Source organism: Felis catus, chromosome X (genome assembly GCF_018350175.1).
Source record: "Felis catus isolate Fca126 chromosome X, F.catus_Fca126_mat1.0, whole genome shotgun sequence".
Classification (NCBI taxonomy): Eukaryota; Metazoa; Chordata; class Mammalia; order Carnivora; family Felidae; genus Felis; species Felis catus.
In genome coordinates, this window is record NC_058386.1 from 11197681 (window position 1) to 11215065 (window position 17385).

The 17385-nt window shown below is 37.0% G+C and overlaps 1 protein-coding gene across 3 annotated transcripts in view; it reads left to right on the forward strand.

The window, feature by feature from the left end:
• Positions 1-6875: 6875 nt before the first annotated feature.
• Positions 6876-17385, forward strand: part of GLRA2 (glycine receptor alpha 2) — a 172390-nt gene continuing 161880 nt past the window's right edge. The window contains exons 1-2 of one of the 3 annotated variants that reach the window (XM_004000283.5): positions 6876-7707; positions 9887-10020. In XM_004000283.5, coding sequence (XP_004000332.1) covers positions 7640-7707; positions 9887-10020 — 202 coding nt within the window. In that variant the 5' untranslated portion in view covers positions 6876-7639. Of the gene's footprint in view, positions 7708-9886; positions 10021-17385 lie in introns of those variants that run through there. The other 2 variants (XM_004000282.5, XM_019823567.3) reach the window with 2 other exon arrangements.

The following is a 17385-nucleotide window of genomic DNA, read 5'->3' on the forward strand; positions in this document are numbered from 1 at the left end:
ACAACAATAATAAAAATGTCATCATTGAATATAATGAACGGAACTACACTTCAACTACCAAGTGATAGCTTACCTTCAGATGTAAAACTATTACTATTGTTCAAGTTAAAATAATTCACTTTTTCAGGGCACTTGGGTGGCTTAGTTGGTTGAGTATCTGGCTCTTGATCCTGGCTCAGGTCATGATCTCACAGTTTATGAATTCAAGCCCTGTGTCAGGCTCTGTGCCGACAGACCTTGGGATTCTCTCTTTCCCTCTCTCTCTGCCCCTCTCCTGCTCACACACAGTCTCTCTCTCAAAACAAATAAATAGGGGTGCCTGGGTGGCTCAGTCGGTTGAGCGTCTGACTTTAGCTCCGGTCATGATCTCACGGTTTGTGAGTTCGAGTCCTGTGTCAGGCTCTGTGCTGACAGCTCAGGGCCTGGAGCTTGCTTCAGATTCTATGTCTCCCTCTCTCTGCTCTTCCCTCCCACCCCTCTCAAAAATAAACATTAAAAATTAAAAAAAAATAAATAATCTTAAAAAATAAAATAAAATAAAATAATTCACTTTTTCAAACTCAGCTTCTTTTCAGCCTTCTGTGAACCAAGAGGCATTTCATGGGGAGGGGGTATAAACATTAATAAAATCAATAACAAAAACTTTAAAATCTGAGAACTCTTCAAAAGACATTTTCAGCAAGGGTATCGTGATAATGAAGGTGATGTTGAAGCAGTCTTCGGGTCAGTCGCAAAAGCCTAGGAGATTCTAAGACAACTGATACGGTCAATCTTATTGTTATTCATTATTTTCATTTTTAGAATTGTAGCAAAGGAGGAACCTTCTAATACATTCAAGTGAGATTACATTTGATTTATCTTCCAAATTATTGTTTGCCCACTTGATGTTTATGAAAAGAAATGCCGCATTTCTCACATTAGCCAACAGAGAAGTAATCACTTGTATGAATCATCGCTGGAAATAGAAATTGTTTCAAGTGCTGGACACATTTGTGGTCTGTGAACACTGAACACTAATAAGCAGGAGAGCTCCAATCCGAAAATGATTTTTCTGACTTCGAAGTAATTTAATCCAGAAATGCTCTGGACAGACATTCAATTGTCTGCATGGAACCTGGAAGAGCAGTGATTTCACATTAAGACTTCATGGCCTTGAAGCTTGCCTCTCTGCATGCTGAGCATCTTTATTCAGTCCACAAGATAAAGAAGAGAGAAGCAAACTGGATTTCTAAAATTGAAAGAGAATAAATGCAGAGCAAATCAGCTCTTTAGGCATCCTTGCTCTGTGGACAATACTGGCCATTGAAAACAGCTATAAATTCATTAGCACTAGTGCTTCTGGCAGCCGGCACAAATCAACATGCGGGAACCATGCTTCGTTTCTCACCTTCCTTTTTAGATTCTTGAACTCCTAGCAACTTATTTAATCCAACAGAGTGAGCTCTATAGTGGGCCTTTTGTTTCTAATACAACGATTGCAAGGGGATAAAGGAACATACGGGTCAATGAGTGGCTATGAAAGTTGAGAGCCATTTGTTGAGCCTGCAGTGGTTACTTGGCGATCCCAGATTTAAGAGATAGACTTTCTACCTGATCCTGAGATGTTATATATAATCAAAGAATGGAAATCACTAATCACTAATCTCACAAACCACATGATTTAACAAATACCATAATGAACATGCATGTCAGAGGGCTTTCTCACCCAGAAATTCATTCTGATCTAGGGCACTATAGTGAGAGAAGGGTCTGTTTGAAGTAAGAAAATCTCTCTTAAAATTCATAAAGTGCATTCTATCAAGATGAAATTGACTTTATTGTTCTCTGTGAGGAAGCATCCTCAAGAAACTGAAGATTTGGTAAAACAAATTCTTGCCCTAATTTGCCTGAAATCTCTGCATCTTGGTTGGTGTCAAATGTAAATTAATAAGCCCTTTCTTAATCCATACTTCATCTTTTCAAGTGGAGGAAAAAAATGCCCATATTTGGGGAGGATCATCTCTCTGCAGCAAGACCCATAAGAGTTTACAAGGAGATCGGATGTTGGATATTGATATATTGGACATCTTTGAACTCTTTCCCTAAGGAAAGACCTTTTAGACTCTTAATAATAGGCTTTTCATTTGTCATTTGTGGGTAATTGGATCCCAATATAATGGAGACTAAAATGCCCTCAAGAAAGTGTCACTACAATGGAATCATAAACATAGTGATTAAAAAATAGTTTAAAAATAGGTAGGTAAAAATAGGTAAAAATATAGTAGGTTTTCAGTGACTTGAAAAATAAGAGCAGTCATACATATGATGAGAAATAAATATGCTCACTTGGGTAGTAAATACAGAAAGTATGACTTTGTCACTTAATAATCATGTGGACGTGGGAAAATTGATCAACTTACATGAACTTTAGATTCCTCATTGGAAAAAAATGGTGATTAATCATTGTTCTGCCTATCACATAGTATGAGTATTTTGAAAAGTGTAAAGCATTATATATGTTAGAGGTTTATCAACATTAGTAAATGATACTGATGTTTATAACACATCTCTATTTGTTTATATCTATATAGAAATTTTTAATATGTAGCATCATAGAGACCAAACATTGTATACTGATGTTTATGACATTATGGGATGAGTCAGAATCTTCTCTTTTCTCTGATAAGAAGAGTACAAAATGAAGGTGCCACATGCCTAGTTGTAATTTAGTGATTTAGAAGCATAAGTACATTCAACTTCAGGATTCCACTGCATTGCAAATAAAACCTTTTCTAAGCTCCTGAGACTTACTGTGCTTGAAAGTGGAACTGTCCAAGGGATAAAGTCAAAACATGAATTTTAGCAGTCCATAGATGCTATGAACTGAGATTAAGAGCCTAAAACACATCCTTAGCTATGGTTTTATATGACTTTCAAGAATATTCCATGTAGAAGTATTTTATATAGCAATATTGTCATCTATGTTTTTACATATTATGAAAAAGAGGTTCAGTGGGATTAAACGGCATGCCCAAGGTCACATAATTGATCAGTGTTAGAGTTGGAACCTGAATCAAGGACATCAGATTCCTAGGCTCTTATGTGTATTTTCATCTCAAGCTATAGACTCATGAGCCACTGAGCTTAGTTTCCTTTCAAATAATCATATTTCTTCATTTTTTAATTCCCTGGCAAGTAATTTTTGACAGAACTATACATATTTAAGCATATTGTTTTCTTTAAGCAGTACTTCTGGGTGCATTTAAAAAATTATATCCTAATCATCATCAAAACCATTGTGATTATTGTCATCAGTGAATGTATAAGGATACAATGATAGCCTAAAACAGATGCTGTCCCTGTCCATTACAAGGCTCGTTATTTAGGCAATTAGTCTTAGATATGTATACATGCAATGGTGATAAACTCTTGGAATCAGAGTTGCTGAGTACTAAGGAAAACTGTAATAGGAAGAGTTGATAGGTCAGGGAAAGCCTCCTTGAAGAAATAACATTTGAGCAGAGATTTGAAAAATAAGTTGATATTAACAAGACAAAGTGGGAGGCATAGGCATTCCTTGGGATTAAGCAATACGGCAAGCATGAGGGACTAAAAAGATGCCAATATGGTTATAGGGGAAGAAATGAGATGAGTAGAGGAGGAGATGAAGGACAATGTAGGCATGGGCCAGACCATGTGGAACTTTTAGGTAATGTTAAGTAGTTTTTTTGTTCTACCCAAAGATCAATGGAAAGTCATAGTGTTAATCAGGGTGTGTGATATAATCAGATTTTTATTTTTAAACAACCACTCTGGCTAGAGTGTAGAGAATGAGGTGGTGGAAGGATCAGCTGTTTGTCCATATAGACTAGTAAGGTAACTATTGCTACAATGCAAAGAAGAGATAAAGAATGCTCAACTGGGGTTGTGGATGTTGAGATGGAGAGAAGTGGACAATTTGGGAAACATTTGAGAGATTAAATCAATAGGGCTTGATAAAGAACTAAATATGGTGGGTGATGGAGAGGGAGTCTTAGAGATTATGCATTGGCTTTTGGTTGGCAACAGTGAAACAGGCACAGTAGAATAGGCATGAATTTGGAGAAAGTATTAAAAGTTTGTTTTTCACATGAAGAGTTTGAGAAGCCTTTGAGACATCCAGTAGGAATTGTTTAGCAAGCAGTTGGATATACAGGTCTGGACAGAAATATGTATTTGCATGTCATCTGTATAAAAGGATCATGGAAGGTATGGATGTGCATAATGTTGTCTAAAAGAGTGTAGTATGAGAAGAAGAAAGAACCTAGAATATAGTCTTTAGGAATTGTAACTTTTATAAGCCAGGCAAAGTAGGATATGCCTGCCAAAAAGACAGAATAGGAGACAAGCTAGGAGTGCACTGTATCCAAAAGTCAAGGGAGGAAGGTATTTCAAGAGAACAGAATGGTGGTTGCTAGTGACAGAAGAAAAGGGGATATAGGTAGCTGCTAATCAATGGGTATAAAGCTTCAGTGATGCAAGATGAGTAAGTTCTAGAGATCCACTGTAAAATATTTTGCCTAGAGTTAACAATATTGTATTGCATATTTAAAAATCTGTTGAGAGAATACATCTTACGTTATACATTGTTACCACAATTAAATAAAAATAATTTTAAAGAAAGAAGGGAAAAGAGACCAATAATGTTAAGGGCCATGGAAATGTCAAGATGACAACAGAAAAATATCCTTTCAGCCTTAGTTACAAGGAACTCATTGGAAGACTTAGTGAGAGCTGTTTCTGTGGATTGACAGAGATGGAATCCAAATTGAAAAGAGTGGAAAAGTAAAATGAGGAGGCTAGACTAGATTTTCTTTAAAGTCCCTTCCAACTTTAAAATAGTAAATGCTGTGATTTCATGCTGCTGGCCAGAGCCTCTCTTTGCCACATGTTTCCCTACTCACCCTACTCCTGGTTAATAAAAAAGACTCTGCTGTTGAAAGAAATGATTTGCAAAGACTGTATTACTTTAAGCATCATTACAACCTCAAACAAACTTGGGACAAATCATTCTATTCTACTTGGACATATATATTTTTTCTTTTGAAAAGGATCTTGAGCACAAAAATTCTTACATGATTTTTCCATAGCATCAATTCAAGAGATATAGTTCCAAGAGCTGGTTTTATTTTTCGGGTCAGGACTGCAGGGATGAAATCAAGTCTAGAGTTTCCATGTGGATGAATTTGGAAGTGAACAGATTCAAAGCTGCAGTCCAGGGATGTCTCACACTACACTATACTATTTTCCTTTTAAATTGAATCACCTTTTCTGGGCTTTGGGAGCTAAAAGAACACATCCAAAGAATTGATTTTGTATGTAAGCAGAATGCTTGGGCACTGCTGCTTTTCATCTAAAGAGGAGTTCCTATATTCTCACTGTCTTGGTAGGACGGAAATCTGATAAACGGTTGCATAGACCATTGCTACTCAAAGTGGGGTCAGTGGACCAGCGGCATCAACCTCAGCTAGGAATTTGTTAGAAATGCAGAATTTCGGGCACCACCTCAGACCTACTGGATCAGGATATGCAGTTTAACAGGATCCTCAGGTGATTTATATTAACATTAAAAGGTGAAAAGAACTTGTAATTTTTTTTCTCAGAATCTACTTTTTAAAAATAGAGAATCCTTTGCTATTCTGCTATGATATTTAAATTGGCCCAAGGGAAGATTAGTCATTTATGGACTGAAAACTAATCATATTATTTTGTTTTAAAATTAAGACCTGCACTCGAGTGCCAAGGTGACTCATAAGGTATATTTTACAGGCAAAAAGGAGGTTACTCACCCAACTCATGGCAGAACATGTATTTTTCATTTCCCCTTGCCAGAAGCTGCTAATTACTTGCACTGAACTATTTACCCCTCTTCTTTTATTAATAATATTTGTGGGGCACCTGGGTGGCTCAGTCACTTAAGCATCCCACTCTTGATTTTGGCTCAGATCATGATCTCATGGGTTCATGGTATTGAGCCCTCCATGGATTTCTGTGCTGACAGCGTTTAGCCTGCTTGGGATTCTCTCTCTCTCTCTCTCTCTCTCTCTCTCTCTCTCTCAGCCCCTCCCCTACTCTCTCTCTCTCTCTCTCTCAAAATAAATAAATAAACATTAAAAAATAATATTTGTAAAATTACTTTGAAATAGCATACCTGTCATGCTTTTTGTACAGGATTTATAAACTTTCATCATTTTCTCTTTAGCCAGTTTAGGAGAACACCTACACTTTCTTGCATGGCCCTTCCTGGTGATTAACATCTGGAATGGACATATGAAAACTCAACCCCTCAGTCTCTCCCTTCCTTCCTCCGTTTCTTACCTGAAGCCTTACTCTAACCTTTAATCAGGACAGAAAAAAGATTGCTACTGCCCCCTGCTGGCCTATTGTATTTTTCCTCCTCTTCAAATCGACTTGAACAGGATGCCCAAGGATTTTGAGCCACGGAAGAAAGCTCAGCGGAAGGGGCTTTCCCTAGTAGAGATGTAGAGATCCTTTGGGAACAGGCGGCTAAAATCAAACGAAAACACTCAGGGGGCGAGGAAGGCATAAAAGGCTTCTAAATTAAATTATCGATCCTCACGAACCTTTTTCTGCACATAGACTTCTCAATGCCAAGGAAATGTCCCCTCCTCTTCAGCACAGGACTCCTCTTTTGCCTCTAGGTTCCACTGACAAGGAATGAACTACCACTCCCCTATTATAATTTCAGTACTCCAGATTCTGTTTTCTGTCTCCCCCAATTTCCTTTTCCCACAGCTAGACCGTATTCCCTTTTCTTTTCTGCTTCAAACTCCCGTCCCACCCACCCACCTACAGACTCGCATTTCCAGGGGATCAGACCCTAACCTCCTTCACCCTCCCCGTCTACCCTGACCTCTGTCCGCCCGATTGTCGTCGCACCCCCCCCCCACCTTAGCACCCTTTCGCTGAACAGCGACTCACTCTTTGCCTTTGAACATCTGGCTTGTCCCCTCTTGAATGCTCTCCCCGACCCCCCGCCCCAAGCGACTGAAAAACGAAACATGCGCACTTCAGAGCTAGGAGCTGTCCGAGTGCTGAAATTTATAGGCTGGGTAAGATCACGTCTCCGTCTCTTTCTGTAGCTCTCATTCCAGCACAGGATCTCAGCAATTTTGCCCTCTTCCCCCCTGCCCATTCCAGCGCGCAGAGTCCTTTCTTCTCTCTCATTTACAACTTCTTTTAAAAAGAGAACATTTTCTTGAGAAAAGAGATTTGCTAAACAGAAAGGACATAAAACAAAAGCCACAGCAACCCGACTTCCAGCATGGCATTGTCACCAGCCCCCTTTGCATGGTGATGCGATTAAGGTAGCGGCATTTTTATTATTCGGAAAAGCAGCTGGGGAATCCATCAGTTCTAAGGCTTTGTCTTTCCTTGGTTAACTGATGGTCCTGAGCCCCGATTTGACCTGACCATGATGCCTAGGACTGGCACTTTTTGTTTTTCCTCAGCAAACTGTACAAGCCCAAATCTCTTTTTGATTTCCAAGGAAACTAGATTCCTGCCAGATTTCGAATCTGGACAATAAATAGATACTTTGTCCTAGCTTCTTTCTGGAATCTTTTCGGGAATATTTTCCACAAGCATCACAGAAACAGGAATGAACCGGCAGCTAGTGAACATTTTGACAGCCTTGTTTGCATTTTTCTTAGAGACAAACCACTTCAGGTAGGTGAAACGACTTTGCATGCTGATATTTTCCCCATGAAAACTGTTTTAAAGAGAATGTGTCATACAATTTTTATCTATTTTTCTATGCCCTGGACCATATTATTTTAATTTTATAGAGGAGAATTAGATTTCTTTTGTTCTTTTAAAAGGTGTAATTATGGGGGGAGGGTAGTAAATTTTCACAAAGGCAAGTTTTATGATGCATAACCCCACTCTATGCATTTCAACACGTTTTCACAGCCAATGTGATATTAAGGCAGTCTAATGAGTTGCATGCTCTTTACATTTCTATATAATAATGATTTTTTTTTGCTGTCAAATTCTTCTTAAAGTCATTTAAAATGATTATTGGATGCAATGCTTTTCATGTGGTGGAAGTGATTGGATTAATTTGCCAGGAGCATGCTCATTTTATATAAAATATAAAAGAACCCTAATTCTTAGTCAACTTGAAACTTGTATTTCAGCAACTAGATGCATACTACGAGCACTACAATTCAGGAAATTTCTTGAAACATCAAAAATATTTAAAATCTCATTTTACCACTATATTCCACTGTTTGGTATATTTGGAAGTTGAATGCCTACCAAAATTTAATTAGTATCACATCTTTGTATTTATCTATACATGAGAAATGGACTATGCATAATTAAAACAAGTGGGAAATTATTATTTGCATGCTTGCATTTTCTACCTAATTTATAAATTACCAAATCAATTGATACTTCAAAATATCAGATAATAGTCACTAAGTGAAAGAGCCATCCTAATGGCAGAGGTTCTAAGACAGCGTAGAGATTAGAGATGTTCATACAACAAAGTGTAGGAGTCTTCATTTATTTTCACCGAATTTTATGGTATTTTTTCACAGAACCATGAGAAATGGAACATATAGTGATAATTCTATGAGTACTGGGAAAACCCACTATGTTCCTTTCAGGTTCACACCTACTATGATTAAGAAAAATTGTATGCTGGGTTTCATTAGAATCATCATCACCATCATCATCATCATCATCATCACCTTCATTACCACCACTATCACCATCGTAATCAAATAATATTTGATTAATCAGATGAATCTGCATATGGGAATGTGAGTATTTTTAGATGACTCTATCAATTTTAACTCCTGCCAAATGTTTAAATCCTCCTTGCATTTAATACTTTGTATTTAATACTACTTCTCTGAAAAAGTGGCAAAAATGTGTTTTCTCAGTGATAGAATTAATTAGATTATTTGTTAAACTATTAAAACAGAGCTTGTAGAATATTATGCTTTAGGGAAGAAATAGACATTCAGTCAGCCACTATGTAATGTGAAAGAATTCATTTCACTACGAACCAAATAGGTTCTTTTTATAAGCCCTTTAAGGAAATTAAAAACATGAGAAATTTTCCAATCAACATTTAGTGTTTTTGATAATGCAGAAGACAAAATGATTTAGAAGTTCTTTTTCATGAATACTTTACTGGAGAGTCAACAACTTAAACACTAATATATAAATAACACCTGATAAAATAATAGAAGTACAGACACACTTATTGTTGACCTATTTTAGAATGAAGATAAATGTCCAAGTGAAGCTTTTCTTTTAGACAATGCATAGAAAATTGTTAGTAGTTGATAGCTGGAATAGAATCCAGCAGGTGAGAAAATAAGCAACGGAATAATTAGTTCACTGTTTACTTTGTTCTACTCATATTATTATATACTTCTAATAAAAAGTAGAAGACTTATATTAAGGGCTGAAATGCTGGAAGAATTGTTTGAAAGTCATGGAATGATTTTAAGACAATCACATTTTATAAATTACCATCTTCATTTCATTATCATCATCTTTATTTCTCTGATGACTCTAGAAAGAAATAGCTTTAATATATGTCCATGAAATCTACAACATAAGCTATGCATGTTATACCATCTTGAACATCTTTATAGCTACAGTTTGGACATCTGGGAGATAGGAGTCAGGATTTATAACTCTCATCATTTAAAGTTAACTTTACAGAATGTACAAGTTCAGAAGCTGACCAAAGAGTCTATAATTCTCTTTTTCTTCTTACAAACATATCGAATACATTAACCAAACATGATGTCAAACATTCTGTGAGCATTAGTTCTCAGGCGATGGTAGTGGAATTGTTGCTAAAACAAATTAATGATGTGTTTAGGACGGCTTTCTGCAAAGACCATGACTCCAGGTCTGGAAAACAACCTTCACAGACCCTATCGCCTTCAGATTTCTTGGACAAATTAATGGGAAGGACATCAGGATATGATGCAAGAATCAGGCCCAATTTTAAAGGTAGGTTCCATTTAAATTTATGTTAAGCCTGTGGGAAATCTAGATGTTTGAATAATATGAAATGAGTATTAAGGACTTTTTATTATAAAATGGAAACAAGTATAGTAGTCATTTCTCTTTGGCATTCTTTTGACCTAGCCAACATTTAATACCTTAAATTTTACAGGTTGTTTGCCACCTTTGAAAACTTCCCTCATTTTTATTCCATTCCACAAAGAAAACTAATGTCAGAGATTATTGCTACATTCCCTATTTTAAGTGGGAGTGTGAGTGGAAATGAATACAAGAGCAAATGATGGATTTGACTTGTATGAGTGTCTACCAGGATTCATACAAGATTCAAGGATTGTTCAGGATCTTTGGTTTTTATTTTGAATACCTACTCCCAAAGTGAAATTTAAATCTCAATATAAAACATGCCATTTTACACACTGTCAGGCCTCTCTCATTTTTCAACATTGTAACAAGAGGCTCTAATTGAATACATCAGAAATTTTTGGTTTCCTCTTGTGTAAACATTTTGACTGTTTATTTGAAATTGTTTATCTGAAATTAACAAAAATCATAGAATTGTAAAGTGCACATGTCAAAGATGGTGGATCCTTTCTTTGTTTAATTAGAAACAAACCAAAAAGTTTGATGTTTTTATTTGTTTAACATTATAAACATGTAATTAATCATCTGTAGAAATTACTTCTTATCTGTTTATTTTTATTCTAAATAAGAACCAGTTATAATAAATGAATTATTCCTGATGCTTTAACTTTCAAATACATATTTTAAGAGTCTCTTGTGTTTTGTCCCCCTCCCTGTTTTTATATTATTTTTGTTTCCCTTCCCTTTAAATGACAATTGAATTTTATCTTGTAATTTAACATAATGCATTGTGGAGTGTTTATATTTTATAAAAGAAGAATCTTATAATATTCATGCATTGTTTTCGTTTTGCTTATTAGCAGTTTAATTAGATTGCTTTCCTTGAGTTTTGATTAATTTTATTATTGGCAAATATGAGCATGAAAACTAAATTCTAAATCATTTCTTCTTTAAATGCTACACTTCTGAATATACCCAGCTGAGTGCACATTTCATAAACAGATATGTCAGAATTTTGACAAAACAAATGTTTCTGATTTTTAGAGTATTTCCAAAAGCAAAAACAGAACTAAGTTCAAAGCTTGATTCTGCTAAAAACAATTTTCATGCTCATCCCATTTCATACTAATTTTGTGGTCATTGCTTTGCAAGTCAATATTTGAAATAAAATCCTCTGAGTAACAAGTTGAGAATGAGCTTTCAATGGGACTGCTCATTCATAAATTTATTCATTTAGTCATTCAATAACTTTTGAGTCTGAACTATATGGGAAATATTAACTACTGCATGCTTTGAAAAGTTGAGAGACGAAACAGGTTTGGGAGCTACTGTCAAAAATTTTAGAGGGGAGAGCAGATGTTACATGAATAGTTAAATACAAGAGTATATAATATTAGACAGAAATAGTTAAGGAGTTAATAGTTAAGTAACATTAGGAAGTACAGATAAAATGCTACAGGATTCCAACAAATGAAAACATGATTTCCTATTAAGCTACTCATGAAAAGGTTCATAGAGAAGGTCCAGAGATAGAAAATTGTTTCAAGTTTATGAGCATCATGCTTAATAGCAGCACTTATTCATTATTTTCTAAAAGTAACTTTCCAAAAGGGGAGAGAAGTGAAGAGAGTAATAAAACAAATGCCCATGTTGCCATTGCTACTTCAAATGACCATATAGAATGAGCAATCACTTTCACACAGCTTTTTTTCTAGTCCTTCTGGGGATGTTACTCTTTGGAAATGATATTTCTCATGATTCTCAAGGATAAATAAATGGAGAGAATATCAAGTATAGCAAATCATGGCCATGTTTTTGAGATCTTTCCACTACTTAAAGACCTGAGCATAGGATGTTTTAAAGACTTATAAAAGGGAAATGGGGTAGATATCCTTCAAGACTCTTAACATTAATGGACTTCATGGAGTTTTGCCTCCCTCTCCCTTTAACTCTTCACCTCAAGGAACCCTGATCCTCTTTCATAAATTTTATTTACATGAACCATTTATATCAGATTAATTACCTAACAGCTCCCACAATTCTCTTTACTCTGAGAATCTTGGCTCTTCCTGGATGTAAAACATTCCCCATTATTTTAGACTAAAATAATTTTCACTCCTTGTGTTCCCATGAAACTTTATATGTCTAATATGGTTCTTTGCATATTTATGTTTTATCAACCCACCCCACAATGCATCTGAGAGGGCAAGAATGTACTATATACAACACACACACACACACACACACACACACACACACACATCGCATAGGGAAAAGAAGTCATCCTTTTCTCCAGAATGAGAAAATAAGGACTGATAAAGAAAGGAAAATATAGATCAATTATGAAGATTAGTGCTTACAATTAGATGTAGTAGAAGTTGAGGGTGGAAACTTTTGAGGGACCAACCAGGGGTCACAATGGCTAGTAAAGATGATCTTAGCTGAGCTGAGGAGAAAGACATAAAGAGATAATAGGGAACCTGTTAAATGAGGAGGCTAGGAAGAACATTATAGTACTTACTGTAACTTACTGTAGTTGATTAGCAATGTACGAATGAGAAATGTTCTATAGTAGGTAGAAATGAAGGGTAATTAGGAAATGTGACTGTATCTAGAATAGTGACAGGCACCCTGTAAATGCTAAAAAATAAATTGGCTATGATAACAATAAACATGGTGATGAACATGATGTTGAAAACAACAATAATAGTAATTAATAAGATGACAGAAGGGCAAGATTTGACCATAAAAATAAAAACAAGAGCAAAATATGGGTTTTTGAGGTAAAGGGAATGGCTTTTCTAGATGTCCTATTAAATATTAGCTCTTCTCTGTTTTCCTTGCTGCCATACATTGGCAAGGGAAAAGGAAATGCATATGCATAATTTTTCTTATTGGATGGAATTTTTCCTGCATGCTTTTAAGTCAATAAAATATTTCATGTCTATTCCATATCCTTGATGGGCTCTGAAAGATGTCATAATGGGCATATATACAAGAAGGAAAATGGACGTAAGCTAGAAAAGGGGACCAGAAATGAATCAGACTTAGGCTCTATAATTGAGAGCCATTCTTAGAAACTATGGGGGGAAATCGCTTTTCTGATGTGTTGAAGCACAAGTGTATAAACAAAGTCATGGGTCAGTGTTGCCAATTGCATTCCAACTATAAGATCCATAGAGACCTGGGTCAGATCTTGTCAAAACACAAATTTTCAAAATCTTCAGTTCAGATGAGAACACAAGCTATATTCATTCACAATTACCTGGTTCTGAAACCATGGTAAATATTGATTCTATGTCAACAGAGGGGCCACTTTCCCCACTTGGGTGATTTGTCTCATTGTCAGTTGATTTATCATGGTGTTATTCCATCATCCTATCAGATATTCCTTTGTCAGTATTATTGTATCTTGAAAATGCCACTTTAAATATTAAGCTTTTAAGGAATCCAAATGAAATGCTCAAGCCTGGGCAAAATGCATTAGTTCCGATTCTGTCTCTTTGAAACAAAGCTTTTATCTATTTTAATGAAATTTTCTTTGAAAATAAAATTAACTTAGAGATATATCCTAAGTTGCATCCCAATGTAAATAAATAACATTTCACTATAGCATTCATTTTGGAAGAAGATCTGGGATAGATAATGCCAGGAGATAATTATTCACTCCACTTCTTTGTGCATGCCATGCACACTAATTTTTTTCTAAGTCTGGGAGACCTAAATTTGAAAGTGTGATGTGTGACATTAAAACCTACATTTGCATGCAATATGGTTTCCTTCATTTTCTAAGGAGTTATCAGCTCAAGAGGTGTTTCGGATACAAGTAGAAATAGATCCACTTCCAAAAAATTAGAGGTTCAGGTTTCTCCCCTTGGAAATTCTATTGTATGTAGCCAAGTGGAGCTCAAGCTCAAATGTGCTTACCAATCCCTGTAGGGGGTAGCTTGAGCACAAATGTCCAGCAGGGACATTTGGAAAGGGTGCTTCTCTCAGTTAGTGAGAATGCAGTCCCAGTGTGATCGTTTCTTTGATCACCCTGGTAGATGTGGGGCATCAGATGTTACTGTGGATTCTGAGAAAAAGATTAGAATTCTTGCAAGTATCAGAAGTATGTGACTCGAGTGCAGGAAGTGGCAGAAGCCTTCAGGCACCTGAAAGGGTACAGCCATTTTAGAACAAGACAATAGGAGATAACAGGGAAAAGGGATTACTGAAATGAAAGGCTGCAGATAACAATGGGAAATTTACGTATGACAGTTTTGTTCAGAAATGATGCTGATGAAGATTCTGTAAAAAAAATTAACGTTTATTTTTGAGAGAGACAGAGTGCTAGCAGGGTAGGGGCAGACAGAGAGGGAGACACAGAATGCGAAGTAGGCTCCAGGCTCCACATTGTCAGCACAGAGCCCGATGCGGGGCTTGAACTCAACGAGCTGTGAGATCATGACCTGAGCCGAAGTCGGTCACTCAACCGACTGAGCCACCCAGGTGCCCCAAGATTTTTGAACATCTGAAATCCATTGACTGTGTCACAATTTAGCTTTTCTGGACTGTATGGACACCAACCAACACTTTTGTATATACTACGCTGCTACAATGGGCCTATAAGGTGCTTGCCAGGATGTGAGGTGACATCAGGAAGGAGGCATGTACAACACTCTAATAGATTCTGGAAAAGTATATGTTTTCCTTTCCATGGTGACAGAGTAGTATGGTGGAGAGAGTCCTAGACTTGGATCCAGAAAATTCACATTCATGTCCTTTTTGAGAAAAGGTGTCTTCACTTCTCCATGCCTCAGGTTTTCTTCTGCCTTTGCCCATTTCATTTGAGTCCTTCTGAGCATCATATGAGATCATGCATCTGAATGATTTGTCTTTAACTATTATGTTTATTGAAAACAATTTGAATTATTATTACTAGTCCCTCATTTCTCTTTTGTAACTGACACTGATGCTGTATCACCAAAGCTAACCCTTTATGGCTATTGGGGCCTTATTGTTACTTGAGTTTTGTTAATAGACACACACAAAAAAGTCAGAGAAGTTCTAGTACCTTAGAGTGCTACTGCACTAATCAGAGCGTAGATGTCATGAGTCTCAGTTGGCTCTCCTTTTATTATATTGGTGGGAAGATTTCCAACTTGAAAGGGCTAGTTCACATTCCTAAATATGAAACAAAGAGGGAGCCATTTGTGGGAAGGAATTATCTTTATACATTCAAATCCCATCCCTGATTATTTTCTTGGACTCATTTTTTTTTTTTACAAGAACCAAGTAAAAGAAAGAACCAACTTTACTTGGCCCTAGAAAGAAGGACCCTGGGCTTAACCGGAGATATATGACTGTCATTTCTTATGTATTTTCTTGTCCACTTACTGTAGTTGCAAGGGTCACTGCACAAGCATGCAGAATTGATTTCTTATTTTAGAAAGTATTTTAAAGAGAACATTTGGTCTCTACAACATGGCAGGTTAAGAGCACTGGAAATGGAAGCCCATAATTTAGTTGTTGAGAATGTACTGTATTGCTCCTTGGTTGATTCTGGGTAACTTCATATCCTTAATTTTCATTATTGAAAGAGCCTAAGCATGTTATCCTGAATTATATAGTGCTTGCTGTCCATCTTGAAGGACAATTCAGTCCATTTTGCTGTTAACCCGAGACTTCATTTCTTAAAAAAAGATAACAGCATAGAGATCAGGGTATCTTGGTCCTTAATGATTAGACATTAAAGTGTGTCCAGTTAGGGACACCTGGGTGGCTCAGTCGGTTGAGCGTCCGACTTCAGTTCAGGTCATGATGTCACAGTCTGTGAGTTCAAGCCCCGCGTCGGGCTCTGTGCTGACAGCTCAGAGCCTGGAGCCTGCTTCGGATTCTGTGTCCCTCCCTCTCTCTGCCCCTCCCCGGCTCATGCTCTGTCTCCCTCTGTCTCAAAAATAAATAAAAACATTAAAAAAAAATAAAGTGTGTCCAGTTAGGGCTATCAGGTTTAGAGTGAGGAAAAAATAATCATTAGTTTGTTCCTGGTGGTGCTGAATATGTTTCGTGGTGTGGGATCAGACATGTTTAGAATAGGGTCTTAAAAATGGAAATATAGTTGATCAATCCTCATAACACCAAGGTCTTCGGAAATGTTTTGGGTACTCTTTGTGGTTAACACCTAAGAGGCTGTCCTGACTGGGGCATGCAGCATTTGCTCATTGACTTATTTCTTGAGAGGGCTACTTTGGACACTTGTGACTGACTGCAGACATTGTTTGTCACATGAAATGCACTGAAGGAAGGACCTGCACAAAGGAATAGGTCTCTAAGTGGTATTCTTAAGTGAGAAAGACATTTAAAAATGAAGCCACTGGGGGTCGCCTGGGTGGCTCAGCCGGTTGAGCGTCCGACTTCGGCTCAGGTCATGATCTCACGGTCCGTGGGTTTGAGCCCCATGCTGGGCTCTGTGCTGACAGCTCAGAGCCTGGAGCCTGCTTCCGATCCTGTGTCTCCCTCTCTCTCTGCCCCTCCCCCACTCTTACTTTGTCTCACTCTGTCTCTCAAAAATAAATAAATGTAAAAAAAATTAAAAAAAAATGAAGCCATTGGGTTACCCTCTTGGAGTATAGTCTAGCTGGCCAAACAAGTATGGTCATGGGGCAAGTACATGTAATGGTTTTACATCTTTGTACTGGAGTCTAAACACAAAGTTCATTTCTTTGTTCCTATAATAAATAGTGAGTAATTACTCTGAGCCAGGTGCCACATTACTTGCTAAGTATAAGATGGCAAACCAAAATCCAACTTTTAAGTGTCAGTCCTCACTTTACTAAAAACTGGAATATAATTTGTAAACTGAATGCTGCAGGACCTTTGTAGGAAAGAAATGGCACACTCCAATGGGGCTTGAGAAGGTTTGGAAAACCAGTCCTGAAAGGAGACTGTAGTACTCTGGGACTATCAACAACAGACCTGAAGAGGCAAGGGAGGGAGTGGTTACCAGAACCTAGACAACGTGGCTATATAAGACAGGCCACTTAATGAGATCTGTAGAGCAATGTAGTCACTCTATGCTGTCCTAGCAGGGAGAAAGCTACAGAATAAATATTCTGATCTTACTTTCCTCCTGTATTCCATTTTCTTATTGGAGCCTCTCATTGGCCAAATCCAACTAGAAGTTAGAGGGCAAGGGAGCTCAAAGATGCATACCTGAAAGGTCAGCTTCCCAAGGTACAGAGAAGAACAGAAAAGAGAAGACAGTGTCTCTGGAAAGAAATGGAAGAT